The sequence below is a fragment of the Scylla paramamosain genome, chromosome 4 (assembly GCF_035594125.1).
Source record: "Scylla paramamosain isolate STU-SP2022 chromosome 4, ASM3559412v1, whole genome shotgun sequence".
Taxonomy (NCBI): domain Eukaryota; kingdom Metazoa; phylum Arthropoda; class Malacostraca; order Decapoda; family Portunidae; genus Scylla; species Scylla paramamosain.
In genome coordinates this window covers 37,760,919-37,774,409 of record NC_087154.1, presented here as the reverse complement: position 1 = coordinate 37,774,409, position 13,491 = coordinate 37,760,919, and the positions used below count along the sequence as shown (strand labels likewise).

Here is a 13,491-nt window from a genome sequence, read left to right as displayed (position 1 = left end):
CATTCTTCTTCCCACCCTCTTCTGAGACAGACACATGCAGCCACGGGATATTCTGCTATCACCCCAAAGTACATCCTTTGTTGAGTGTCTCCAACATTAATTATAATTACAAGGGATCCCATTGCAAGCCTTTTCTTTTACAAAGATGCCAGATGATCATAATGCTCATGTATCAATGGCACATTCTCTGCTTCATATATGAAGGAGTAGAAGTTCAGGGAGCCTCATTTTATATTTTAAGCTTTCAGACACTACCACTCAAACAATGACATTATGAAATGATGACTTAGTATGTATATTAGACCCAAGTGTTTATTTTCAATATGATAATGGTAATTATTTAAAAGTATGTATATATAGATTTTATAAATATACGCAGGACACCGATAATATGGAGATGCAGTCCCACACTGCTGTATTTTCTTTTCTTTTTCCTTCCTTTTTTTTTTTTTTTTTTACCTTAAACTGAAGTATCTGGAAGATGAAAGCATAATACTTATGGTGGAACAAGAGTAAGAAGAACTGTACATATTTTTTTTTCCAAATGCAGGCTTTTCTGTAGCAGTAGTAAACAAAAACTGGGCTTACTAACTTAAATGGTCTTTGTGTTCTAAACAGTCTCAATTTTGACATAATTTTGAAATAATGTATCAGGATATCTAATGATCTAAACTCTTAACATTAAATTTGGATTTATATCATCAGTGTTGAATTCTCATTTGTGAACTTACTTGATATGGGTACTGAATGTCTGAAGAACCCTCCTTATAATACAATCCCATCAAGCAGCACTGATGTAGCTTCTTAAACCTATAAGCTTATGAATTCTGGACTAGCATCACACTCATCCTCCTCACATCCTCCAATATTTAGACTGGAGAAGCTTCCCAGTGCACACCAGCACCACACACACCCTGGTCAGCCACTTTCATGCAAAGTTCTTGAGACACACCACACTTACCTCTCACCAGCACCATGGAAGAAACTTATTCTTCAAAATTATGACATAATCTTACTAAGAAGAAATTAAAAAAGGTTAGGTATGGTATATCCAATATGACAATTAAAAGCACATTATTACAAAAAGTACTTGCATTCCTAAATCACCTATTCGGATTCAATGATTTCCTAATCCCAGTATTATAACCTAATTCATGAACAATGAAAAACTAAAATGTCTCAGAAAAACATATGCTTAATTTTGTTTAAAATCAGAAACTATTATCATTTAAAAGATTGAAAAAATTGTTCAACTGTAATAAAAAATATACCTAAATGTACATGTATGACTGTTCCAAAACCATTTTGTATTGTCTGCAGTTGGTAATGTTTATTTCAACTTGTGAAGTAGCGAGGCAGTGCCTCATGTCTGGAGCTCTCTTTCTCTTGTATGGCAGTACAGTAACTTGTATGGAGAAAACACTATAGAGATAAAGTCACATTAACATGGAAAATTTAGAAATTAAGAAAAGCAGAAAAAGCAATGTGGGACTGCTCTCATTTTCAGTAAATAAGTTTACAAGATTATCATTGCCAGAGCCCAAGTTGATTGCAATTTGTAACCATAAATGTCTAAGCTAAAAGCTTTTGAAACTTAAAAAACTGAAGTGCAGGGCTTTTACCAGACTCACTAAGTATGGAAGTTTTAAGTATGTGTTCCAGAACCAGTGACAACCAGTGAATGAATTAGATTTTGAAATATACATCTTAACTGCAGTTAAAATCCAACCCTTTAACTACTCAGAGTTAGATTTTGTATTAATAAGTAACAAAGTTATGTGCTGTCCAGCCAATTTAGTACTGGCTGGTTCATCTGGTCTGCAAGTGCCCAAGCCAGTTACAATGGCTTGGTTATGGCCTGAACACTGTCACCAATAAGACTGGAGAACATGACAACTCTTGGGGAGAGATCTAACTTATTTTAATGCATTTCCAGAAAACACAACAGCTTCTCCCTGAGTCTGCCGCCTTGCCAGTCATCAGGAAGAGAATGTTGTGGAAGCTGTGAATTGTTAAAATAAAGTGCAATTCTGCACACACTATTAATTGATGTCCTGAAAGGTAATTATCATGTCTGGAAGCCTAAAATGACAATCTCTGGAGGAGTTATTACGTCTGCCAAAAGGAAACAAACAACAACTCCCTTGAGGCTCGAGCATTACCTGTAACAAGAGTTTCCTTACTCTCAGAGTTGTGACTCGACCCATTGCCATTGCCATCACTGGAAGAGCCCGCAGAGGAGCTGTTGGCATGGTACCCACTGGATGAGGAACTTGCACCACTTTGCCTGGTCACGTAACCTTCACCTGCAACACAAGGAAGGCCTCTTTAGTTCATGTGTGACAATCAACATTACAACCAGAGTGCATCACCACAAAGTTGCAATATTAATCATAATTTGGTGGCACAACTGCTTTGATCAGTTAATAAGAAAACTGAACAGCAGCCACAGACACATTATCGTCTATGGACAACCTTCCACCAAGATGAAAGAAGACTCTTACTGTTGAGAATCTTTTCGCAGTGCTTGGTGAGATGGTTCATGAGCCGCACACACAGGGAGTCACCCGAGAAGAAGCCTTCACTTTCCACCAGGAACTGCATTGTCTCAGACATGCACTCTTGGTAGCCTAGATGGAACTGTTCCAGCTGGTTTCCTGTCTTCTCTTGCTTAGCTGTCACCTCACAGTTCTCTGAAGAGTTAATATAGGGTTAGCAGTGGGAGAGAGAAAAGTGGGTGCTCATTACAAACATATTCAAAAGTTCATTGACTGCTAACTGGAAAAAGAAAGGAGCATCTTGCACTGAGAAGTTTTAGACTTGGTAGTAGATAGTCAAGCATGGATATGGCACAGTACAATGCATGTATACTAAAATTATTACAAGAATAATAATAAATTAATAGAGAATAATAATAATAATAATAATAATAATAATAATAATAATAATAATAATAATAATAAATAAATAAATAATAGTATCAATCTTTGCACCTTATCCATTTTTCCACAGCATATGAACCAAGGTGAGAATAATGCTCAATAAACATTTGAAGCAAGGGGGCACCTCGGTAATTCTTGCCTAACTACACTGGGCAAGTTACAACGCAATAATCCTTCACGGCTCTGGAGGAAAGAGTCTGTGCATTTGTTAATGATAAAAAATAAATAAAAAAAAATGATTAACCCTAGAACATTAGACTACTATTTCATAACGCCGACGATCGAGACAAGGAAGCAATATTCAGAGACATTCTTCCAAATCTGAAGCATACAGCATTTGGGAAGCTAGTTACTCATTTATAGTGAAGGAAGGAGGCTTGACGCACTGAGGCGATCAACACGCATCTGTACTGCAAACAAATAACTTGTTTCCAGGTGTGTGATGGTATACTGGTGTTTTATCAATGAAATCCAGGAATGTGTGTATTATAACTTGTGTATTTCACTATTAAGCTGGAAGTTATAGTCAGTAAGGACGTATGTATGTATGTGTGTATATGTGACTATGTGCCTGTCTAGCCATCGATCTATGTGGGTGGATGATAGCTTGTAGTAGGAAAGGTCGGGGCGAAATGCCAAAGACCACATTCTTGAAATGCTTTTCATGGAAGGTTTTGAGTATTATTGCTAAGCGGTTTATTGGCCGTTCAACTTTAACCATTGACACCGCAAGCCACAATACTGTCTGAAGCCTGCCAAGCTTAACATAAAGAATCCCGATCATTACGTCACTTCTAATACTAATGACAAGAACCGTAAAATCTTGATAAGAAATGCATCCACTGACACACACAGGACACTGCATTGTTTATTTAGTTATTCATTACGTCCGTATTGGTGGATCTGCGTCAGCGTGTTCACGTCAGCGCTGGTGTGCATGCAGCACTTAATGTATTTATTTATCTATTATATTGTTATTATGAGAGGCAACGTTAACGTATTTGTTTATTCAACTTTATTCAACTGTTTATTTCTCTCTCTCTCTCTCTCTCTCTCTCTCTCTCTCTCTCTCTCTCTCTCTCTCTCTCTCTCTCTCTCTCTCTCTCTCTCTCTCTCTCTCTCTCTCTCTCTCTCTCTCTCTCTCTCTCTCTCTCTCTCTCGTACCTATTTGACTGCACGCGTGGGCCTGTAGATGTTTCATGTACTTGATGGCCATCTCGATGATCTCGGTCTTCTCGATGCGGCCGCGGCCCTTCTTGAGGTAGTAGGTGGGGATGAGGCGGCTCAGGTCCGCCAGGCAGTTGTTCATCCTGTCCCGCCGTCGCTTCTCGATGATGCGATGAGAAAGCGGGTCCTGTGGGAGGGCAGAAAACTGAGTATATGGAGTTTTGGCTTGAGTGTTAATAAGTTTGACCTGAATAATTTTTCTTTTTTTTTTATGTAGATATTGTGTGGAGTTTCCATTGTCAGTATCCTGTAGGAGGACAGAGAATTGAGCAAGTGTACTTTGAATCTTTATAAATTTTACCCACTCCCCGCAGTATAATTTTTGCTGTTATTAAGTTTGTGCATTGTGTATTGTCAGCAACCTAGTAAGTTTTATTCAGTGGGTCAGTGTAGGAGGAAAGGAATAACATGCTAGTCTCTCATCATTCACCTTATGTAAAAAAAATAATAATAAATAAACTCAGTAATACAATACACAGACATCATTAATTTTAATCGGTGTATAATGTGGTATTCACAGTTAAGAATCCTAGCAGTACAGTAAACACACATACGCCGCTATTCCCGTGTTAGTAATAGAGTTAGTATTTCCAAAGAGATGTCGTTAGGAATGTACGCACATCCGGTCCACGCCACCGACACGTGCATCAATGACGGACGAGCGGAATCATGCGGTAAAAGCAACATGAGGATTCCTAGTCGCCCATTTCCTTAATCCCTATTACATAAGTTTGCGACTGCTTGTTGAGGTCCATGTTCCAAGAATAAGGGTGCAATGGCATTCCTTGTTTCCTCTAGTCCGTTAAGAGCTTCCGTTTGCATCATAGGAGTAGAAAGTGCGATAAAGCAATGACGCGCGAGTGAGGTAAGTGGAGTCCGTGTGGTGGAAGGCGGGGCGAGGCGGTGGAGGAGGCGGGCTAAGGGGGGATCGCTAGCTGGTCACGTGTCGAAGCCGCCGCCAGGGTCTTCAGTGTACCCATCCACCCCAAATCTCGCAAGGATATCCTGGCCTGCGTAACACTTCCCATCACGTCCAAATGTGTGCTTCAGGAACCTAGCTAGTAGATGAACAGTGGCTGGCGTGAGCAAGAGTTAGACTGCCACGTCAGCAGTGGAGGGTCACGTGGCTGTCTCGCCCCCCCCCCACCCCTCTCTTCTCCATCCCTCCCTCTCCTCCGCCACCACCACCACTACCACTACCATCACCTCCCTCGGTACAAGTCTTGTATCCCACTCACCATCTCCACCTCTCACATACCTGCGCGGACCATCACGTACCGCCCACACAAGGCTTCCCCAGCAACAACACTTTTAGGTCTCGAAATGAACTGCAGCAATTTATTTTCTCTCTCGATCTCTCTTTCTCCTCTCCCTTTCTCCCTCCCACACAGTCACGTGCCATGCCCCTTTCAGCTCCCTAAGCCTGCCAGCCAACCAGCCACACATTGCCCTAACTCCTCTTTCGACCTCAATCGTGGCTTTGCTCGCCTACCGCCGCCGCTTCTTTCTAACCAACACTCCCACTGGCACCTCACTCACGTTTCCAAACACCCCTATCCCGCTCCTAACTTGATTAACCCCATTCTTTACCATTCACTTCCCCCATAGTGTATTTAGGCCTTGTTTACTACTTATGTGTACTGTACATTCTCTCTCTCTCTCTCTCTCTCTCTCTCTCTCTCTCTCTCTCTCTCTCTCTCTCTCTCTCTCTCTCTCTCTCTAAAAATGCAGTAACATGTTTCATTTCCTCATTCATCAGTAGTAGTAGTGGTAGTAGTAGTAGTAGTAGTAGTAGTAGTAGTAGTAGTAGTAGTAGTAGTAGTAGTAGTAGTAGTTGTTGTTGTTGTTGTTGTTGTTGTTGTTGTTGTTGTTGTTGTTGTTGTTGTTGTTGTTGTTGTTGTTGTTGTTGTTGTAGTAGTAGTAGTAGTAGTAGTAGTAGTAGTAGTAGTAGTAGTAGTAGTAGTAGTAGTAGTAGCAGCTGCAGGTGACAATAGTGGTGGTGGTCGTCGTCGTCGTCGTCGTCGTCGTCGTCGTAGTAGTAGTAGTAGTAGTAGTAGTAGTAGTAGTAGTAGTAGTAGTAGTACCTAATCAAATACAACTTGTATAATCTTACACACTTCCTTACACACACACACACAGCACCATCACCATCACCACCATCTAACCCACTACCCCCCTCCCATCCCGATCACCACCACTCAAGTCATTACCATCGTCACCTCTGTAAGCAAGTGTTAACCCGTGAAATATTGAGGTCACGAGACGGAATATTAATGGATGGTCGAATGAGTCATGTGTTTAAACTTCTGAAAGCATCGCGCAATGAATTTCATCAAGGCCAGATTACAAGACCATTTAATTATCCATCACCGTGAGTTTACTGCAATGAAAGACAGGAGCTCTCTAAGTTAAAGCAATTCTCTCTCTCTCTCTCTCTCTCTCTCTCTCTCTCTCTCTCTCTCTCTCTCTCTCTCTCTCTCTCTCTCTCTCTCTCTCTCTCTCGTATGCGAGCGTGCAATGGAAGGGAGTGAGGAGAGTAAGGTCACATGAATATTACGGATAAGTCTCTCTCTCTCTCTCTCTCTCTCTCTCTCTCTCTCTCTCTCTCTCTCTCTCTCTCTCTCTCTCTCTCTCTCTCTCTTAGGGAGGAATAAATAATCAAGAATGGCCTCCAGGTGTCTGGGTGGCACGTGTGTGTGTGTGTGTGTGTGTGTGTGTGTGTGTGTGTGTGTGTGTGTTGAAGTGCTAGTAGTGAGTGACCTTGATATTGTTGCTACTCCTGCTGCTGCTGTGTTGCGTCTCAGTGGGGTATGCTCAGAGTCGCCTGCCCGTCCTACACACAAACAAATAGGCCAGCGACGTGTGGAGGCCAAGGCTAAGCTAAGCAATTCTGATAGCAAAAGGAAGGCCGTGGCTACCAATGGTCAAGTGTTAGCTGGCCCTGAGTTCCTGGCCCATTCTCTGCCTCGCTCCCTCGCTCTCGCTGACCTCCGCTATCTTTATCTATGTATTAATCGATATGTAGTCTTATCTCATCCTTATTGGCGTCTGTCTACTGGCCTCATGCGTGTTGTGTTATCCCCTTAAAGTCTGTAAGGGGTAACAGAGAGAGAGAGAGAGAGAGAGAGAGAGAGAGAGAGAGAGAGAGAGAGAGAGAGAGAGAGAGAGAGAGAGCAGTCAGCCACCCAGCTGAAACGAAATCGTCTCTCTCTCTCTCTCTCTCTCTCTCTCTCTCTCTCTCTCTCTCTCTCTCTCTCTCTCTCTCTCTCCTAGCCAAAAGTAACCTAGCTATAATAATGTCACTTCCCATGGACCAAAGAATGGCTGTTTCAATACATAAAGGTGGTGCAGCGCCACTTCCTCTCCCAGCCCTGCCTCCTTGCCAAGGGGGGGGTCATGGTCACAGCTGGTGCTCTTAGCTGTGACGGACGGCGGAGAGAGAGAGAGAGAGAGAGAGAGGAGAGAGAGAGAGAGGAGAGAGAGAGGAGAGAGAGGAGAGGGAGAGAGAGAGAGAGAGAGAGAGAGGCAGTGCGACGCCGCGCCTCGTACACGTGACTTCTCCCTCCCTCCCTTCCCGTCTCATCATCTCTCTCTCTAGCCTTCCTTGCTTGGCCCTCCACCTCCTCCTCCTTTCTCTTCTGGTAGTTTGTAGTACCTAGCGGATACCACACACACACACACACACACACACACACACACACACACACACACACACACACACACACACACGAATCTATAAACACCAAACCCACCAGCACCACCACCTTCACAGCCTCGATCTTATGTCACTGCTGGGCACGTGCGTGCTACATATCCACGCATATCTTTCTCGCTCATTCCCTTGGCTGCGGGAGGCCGCCTGGGTGGGTTCCCGGCGTGAGTGTTCGTCATAGTGACCAGAGGCGGTATGAAACACGTGAGGCTAAGGCGTGCTGGCTGAGGAGTTTCGCTGGCTGACTGCCCTTCCACTACTGTTACCTTTTCCACCATCCACCATCTCCACCACCTCCACATAACATGGTCCTCACCAGCATCGTCCTCTAAGCCACCAGACCCTGACAATGGAGGCGGATGTAGGATGAGCAGGAGCGCGGCCTAGGACCCTATTATGTTAGTTGTTGATTGTTGATGACCGTGCCAATCACCCCGTCTCTCTCTCTCCTCTCTCTCTCTCTCTCTCTCTCTCTCTCTCTCTCTCTCTCTCTTTCTTAGCCGTCGCAGTCAAAAACTTATCTTAGGCTTAGGGTTTGTCGGGCTACGGGGCGGGCAGGCAAGGGGGGCGGGTCGTTGCCCACCGGCAGGAGACCAACAGCGGGGCGGTAGTGGCTGCTCTCTCTCTCTCTCTCTCTCTCTCTCTCTCTCTCTCTCTCTCTCTCTCTCTCTCTCTCTCTCTCTCTCTCTCTCTCTCTCTCTCTCAGACTCACAAAGAGCGGCGGGCGACTTTGGAGAGTTTCACGGAAAGGATGATGGGGTGGGGAAAGGGAGGCACAGCGGACGAGACCCATCAGAAAGGGGCAGGAGAAACGTAGACTGGAGGGCAACTTTAGTGCTTGGACGCTTGTCGGATGGGAGAAAAGGGAGACTGATCAGGACGGGAGGAATGTAAAATGTTTGACGGGGAGGAATGAGAGCCAAGAGGGAAGCAGGTGAAAGAGGTCGTCCACTGGAGGAGAGAGAGAGAGAGAGAGAGAGAGAGAGAGAGAGAGAGAGAGAGAGAGAGAGAGAGAGAGAGAGAGAGAGAGAGAGAGAGAGAGAGAGAGAGAGGAGAGAGAGAGAGAGAGAGAGGCAAAGGAGGAATTCTGAATACAGAAGATACGTCAAAAGAAGAGGAGGAGGAGGAGGGAGGGAGAGAGAGAGAGAAAGAGAGAGGGAATAGGCGAGAATGGTAAGCAAACGGGGGGGAAAAAATAAAATATAAAATAAGAATAAAAAAGTTAAGGAAAAGTGAACAGAATTAAAATGTCAAAGGTCAGGAGTGATATGAGGTCACACCACCGTCACACCATTGCACATCCCACACCTCTTCATTCTCCTCCTCACCTCTTCTTCCCACACCAATCTTTCCTTTCACTTGCTCTGACTACTTCCGCTGACCTACCCTCACACTATTTTTATCCCCTCCCTATTTTCCTCCTCCATTCCTCACTCCTTCCCCTCCTCTCTAGCCTTCCATACTACTGTACTTGCTCTCCTTACTTCCGCTGACCTACCCTCTCACCATTTTTATCCCTCTTCACCCTACTCCCTTCTCTCTGCCTCCCACGGGTTCCTTTCATTACGAGACGGTCCCATTCTCTCCCTCCACCTCCTGCCCTTTATTTTCTTCCACTTGAGTTTTGTCTAGCCACCTCAACCGTAAGCCAAGCCCCTCCTCCTTCCTTAAAGCTACGCCAGGAGTCAGACAGCGCCTCTGCTGGAACCGTCTTTTCTCCTCCTACGCTCCTCGCTCCTCTCCCCCAACCCCGCTCACTCAATTGTCACATTTTTGTGTAGTATTTTTAGAAGACTGGTTGGCGACCTTTGGCAGTCCAGAGCCAATACTCTCTCTCTCTCTCTCTCTCTCTCTCTCTCTCTCTCTCTCTCTCTCTCTCTCTCTCTCTCTCTCTCTGTGTGTGTGTGTGTGTGTGTGTGTGTGTGTGTGTGTGTTCGGGTCCTTGAGGAGAACCACTGTTTGCTGCCAGAACCACCTCTCCTCCTCCTCCTCCTCCTCCAACCCACCCTAGCACCTTACCACTTTCCTCCCTTCCATCTTCTCTCTACCTCTCCCCTCCATGTCCTCCTTTATTGAATGGTTTCGAGGCGTCTTCCGCGTTTTTTTTTTTTTTTTCTTGAGCAATGTCTTCTTTGGGCTGGATTTCTTTCTTCCATTTTTTTTTTTTTTTTCCTTCATTTGCGCTCCCATGTGTTGCCAGTTTCCGGTGCTTCCCCTCCCACTCTCAGCCTTCCACCCGATGTTCATAAGCGCCGCTTGCTCTTCTCTATTACTTGTCACCAGGATCACGTTGTTTGTTGGTTTTAGTAGCGACACACACACACACACACACACACACTGACGTGCGTGTACCATGTAATGATAATCTGAGAGAGAGAGAGAGAGAGAGAGAGAGAGAGAGAGAGAGAGAGAGAGAGAGAGAGAGAGAGAGAGAGAGAGAGAGAGAGAGAGAGAGAGAGAGAGAGTGTGTGTGTGTGTGTGTGTGTGTGTAACACTCATATCCACTCGTTTGTCTGCTCCTCCCACTCCCCCCTCCACAACCCTCCCTGTCTTCTCCTCCTCCTCATGCTTCGCTCACCTACACACGTGACTCAAACCCTCCTCCCTCCTTCCCCTCCCCCCTCTCTCTCCCAGAATGCCACGAAGAGGGAAAATTACCAGCTGGGGAAGCTTAAAAGGGGAGAGAAGACAGGTGAGTGACGAGTGAAGAAAAGAAAATCCTGGAGGAGAAGGAGGAAGAAATATACTGTGAAACGTGCAAGGGGAATGAGAAAGGATATGGAGATGAAAGGGTATGGAGTGAGGAAGAATATAGTAAAGAACTAGGAGGAAAAGGAAGAGGATGAGATGAGAAGGAAGAATTACCTTTTACAATGACGTATGAGGAAGCCGAGAAGGAGCACAAGGAGGTGTGAGAAGATTAATATGAAGAGAAGGGGGATGAAAGGAGACTATTAAAGGCAGACTTCGGTGAAGAGAAAAAAAATGTGAAAGAAAACGACGTTGTCAAGACGAATACGAAGAAAGGAAATGAAGAGGTAAGAAGGAAAATGAAATAAGAATAAAAAAAAGACCCAAAAGAAACAATATCTGGGAGAGATAAGGGAGATGAAAAAATAGATAAGAACTAAAAAAAAAAGATACACTAGAAGGAAAAGGAGAAAAGAAAAACAAAAGAATGATACAAGTGCAGAAAGAAGAGGGGGGGAAGAAAAACAAAAAAAGATACAAGATAAGAAAGAAGAGAAATGAAGGGAAAAATGAAGATTGTGGTGCTAAAGAACAAAAGGATTCAGAAGACGAGATGAAGGGAAGAACAGGAGCAAGAAAAGGACGGAGAGAAATACGATCGTAAGAAATAAAAAAGAAATATTGAACAATAAGTAAAGAGAGGAGAAAGAGAAGAAACAAAAAGGTGGGTAGCGAGAGCGAGCGAGCGCGCATGCAAGCCGGCACATCCCCACGTGACCAGGAAGACGCTGAAAGAGAGAGAGAGAGAGAGAGAGAGAGAGAGAGAGAGAGAGAGAGAGAGAGAGAGAGAGAGAGAGAGAGAGAGAGAGAGAGAGAATTTTATATAAAGTCTACTTGTGGTCTGGCTTGTTCTCTTGTCTGGTAAAATTTAATGAAGGCAGACATCAATGTTACTTTATATCACCACGTTGTCTATTTCACTGTGATGCTAATTCTGTTTATTTATTGTTTTCATCCTTTTCGTAAACTTTACCTCCTTGTGATTCTACTGATATTTTTCTTCTTTTTTTTGTCCATTAAGAGAGACGTAAGAAGGGTCACACACACACACACACACACACACACACACACACACACACACACACACACACACACACACACACACACACACACACACACACCGGAAACAACCATCTCGTACCCAGACAACATTCAAGTGTACTTCTTATCCTACAATTAGTTTTTATTACCTATTATTCTTTTTTTTACGGCACCAGCTGAATTTTATACCGTGTTAAATTCCTCCCACTTTCTTCCGTACTCTGTCACCACCCTTTCTCCTCCGCTTGCTCCCTCCCTCCCTGCAGCTCTCACTCCATTCTGCTCTCTTTTATACCTCCTCCCTCCCTCCATTCTTCCTTCTGTGACATCTACACACTCCTCCCCCATTCCCACTCATGTGTGTGGAGTGTAGGAAGAGCATTAATGAGTTAGCCTCGTGATTGGGTGCGTGGGAGAGGAGGGGGAGAGAGGGAGAGTGGGTGGGGAGGTTACTGGGAAGAAATTGGACTCCCATCGACCACACGTGATGAGGGAGGGAAGAGTGGGAGGGTAGTGAGAGAGAGAGAGAGAGAGAGAGAGAGAGAGAGAGAGAGAGAGAGAGAGAGAGAGAGAGAGAGAGAGAGAGAGAGAGAGAGAGAGAGAGAGAGAGAGAGAGAGAATGGAGGAGTAAGAGTGAGGGAGAGGAGTGAGAGGGAGGAGTGGCCATTCAGTCACATTATCTATCCTTTCATTCTCCCCCACTCCCTCCTCTCCCTATCTCTCCCTCCTCTTGGTGTGACGGGTGGGTGAGAGCTGGGGAGACAGGGAGGGGAGAGAGAGGGGGAGGGGAAGCACGTTGAAACTGAACACTGCCATGTGCTATGGAATGCTACCTCCCCTTACTTCCCTCCCCATTACTCTTACTCCATCTTCCTCCTCCTTTCTCTAATGTTTCTCCCCTCTCTCCTTTTCACCACTCGCATTTTTCCTTTTTTTTCATTCTTCTCATTTTCTTCGTCTTTTACTGACCATTACCACTGACATTACTTGCTTATACTTTCACTGTTCATTCTTTCCTACTCTACTCCTCTACTCCACTTACACTCCTGTCTCCTTCTCTACCTGTTTTTCTTTACCTCCACTATTACCGGCAATACAACTTCCACTTCTTCCATCATTAAAACTCCCCCTGCACTACAACTGTTATTATTTCTTATTGTTTTATTATTATTTATTATTATTATTTTTTTTTTTGTGAGTGCAACCTTTACTAACGGTGCCCCTATTCCTATCACACGTTTCTTTTTCTTCTTATATTTAATTCTCTTGTCAACTTTTCCTCTAACTTTTTTGTCATGGTTTTTATTCTTTCACTAATTCATTTTACCCTTATTAGATTGATTTATTTACTTGTTTGTTTGTTTATCTATCTATCTACCTACCTATCAATCTATTCTATCTATTTTCAATTTTACTGTCTTATATTCGTACCGGCGCTTAGCTACACCACCATCACCATCACCACCATCCCCACTAAAATATCCTCTCACATTATCTTCATTATCATTCTCACATATCTACCTACCCCTTTATCACCCAAGAGCCACCTATCAGCCGCACCACCGCCCCCGATCACCTACATTACCCTGCATTATCTAATCCTCCTCTCGCTCCCTTTTATCACCCCTTTATCACCCATTAGAACCACCCACCCCATTCACTACCCTTATAAACCACTGCAGTTTTTGCCGGCCTAATTTTTATCAGTGCCCCCTCACCGCCATTAAAGTAACAGTATTGCAGGTCACTGTGTATGATAGGGAGGCGAGGGAGGGCGTAGGGCGCCGGGGGAGCGACACCTGCACGTGGGCGGCGCTC

At 44.3% G+C, this 13,491-nt stretch overlaps 1 protein-coding gene across 4 annotated transcripts in view; it reads right to left on the bottom strand.

The window, feature by feature from the left end:
* The window catches only part of LOC135100065 (transcription factor cwo-like), a 54,446-nt gene that overhangs the window by 2,815 nt on the left and 38,140 nt on the right, over positions 1–13,491 (bottom strand). For 2 of the 4 annotated variants that reach the window (XM_064002959.1, XM_064002957.1), the window contains 3 exons: positions 4,107–4,296; positions 2,505–2,693; positions 2,163–2,306 (listed from right to left, as the gene is read on the bottom strand). In XM_064002959.1, the coding sequence (XP_063859029.1) occupies positions 2,163–2,306; positions 2,505–2,693; positions 4,107–4,296 (523 nt within the window). The remainder of the gene's footprint in view (positions 1–2,162; positions 2,307–2,504; positions 2,694–4,106; positions 4,297–13,491) is intronic. The other 2 variants (XM_064002960.1, XM_064002958.1) reach the window with 1 other exon arrangement.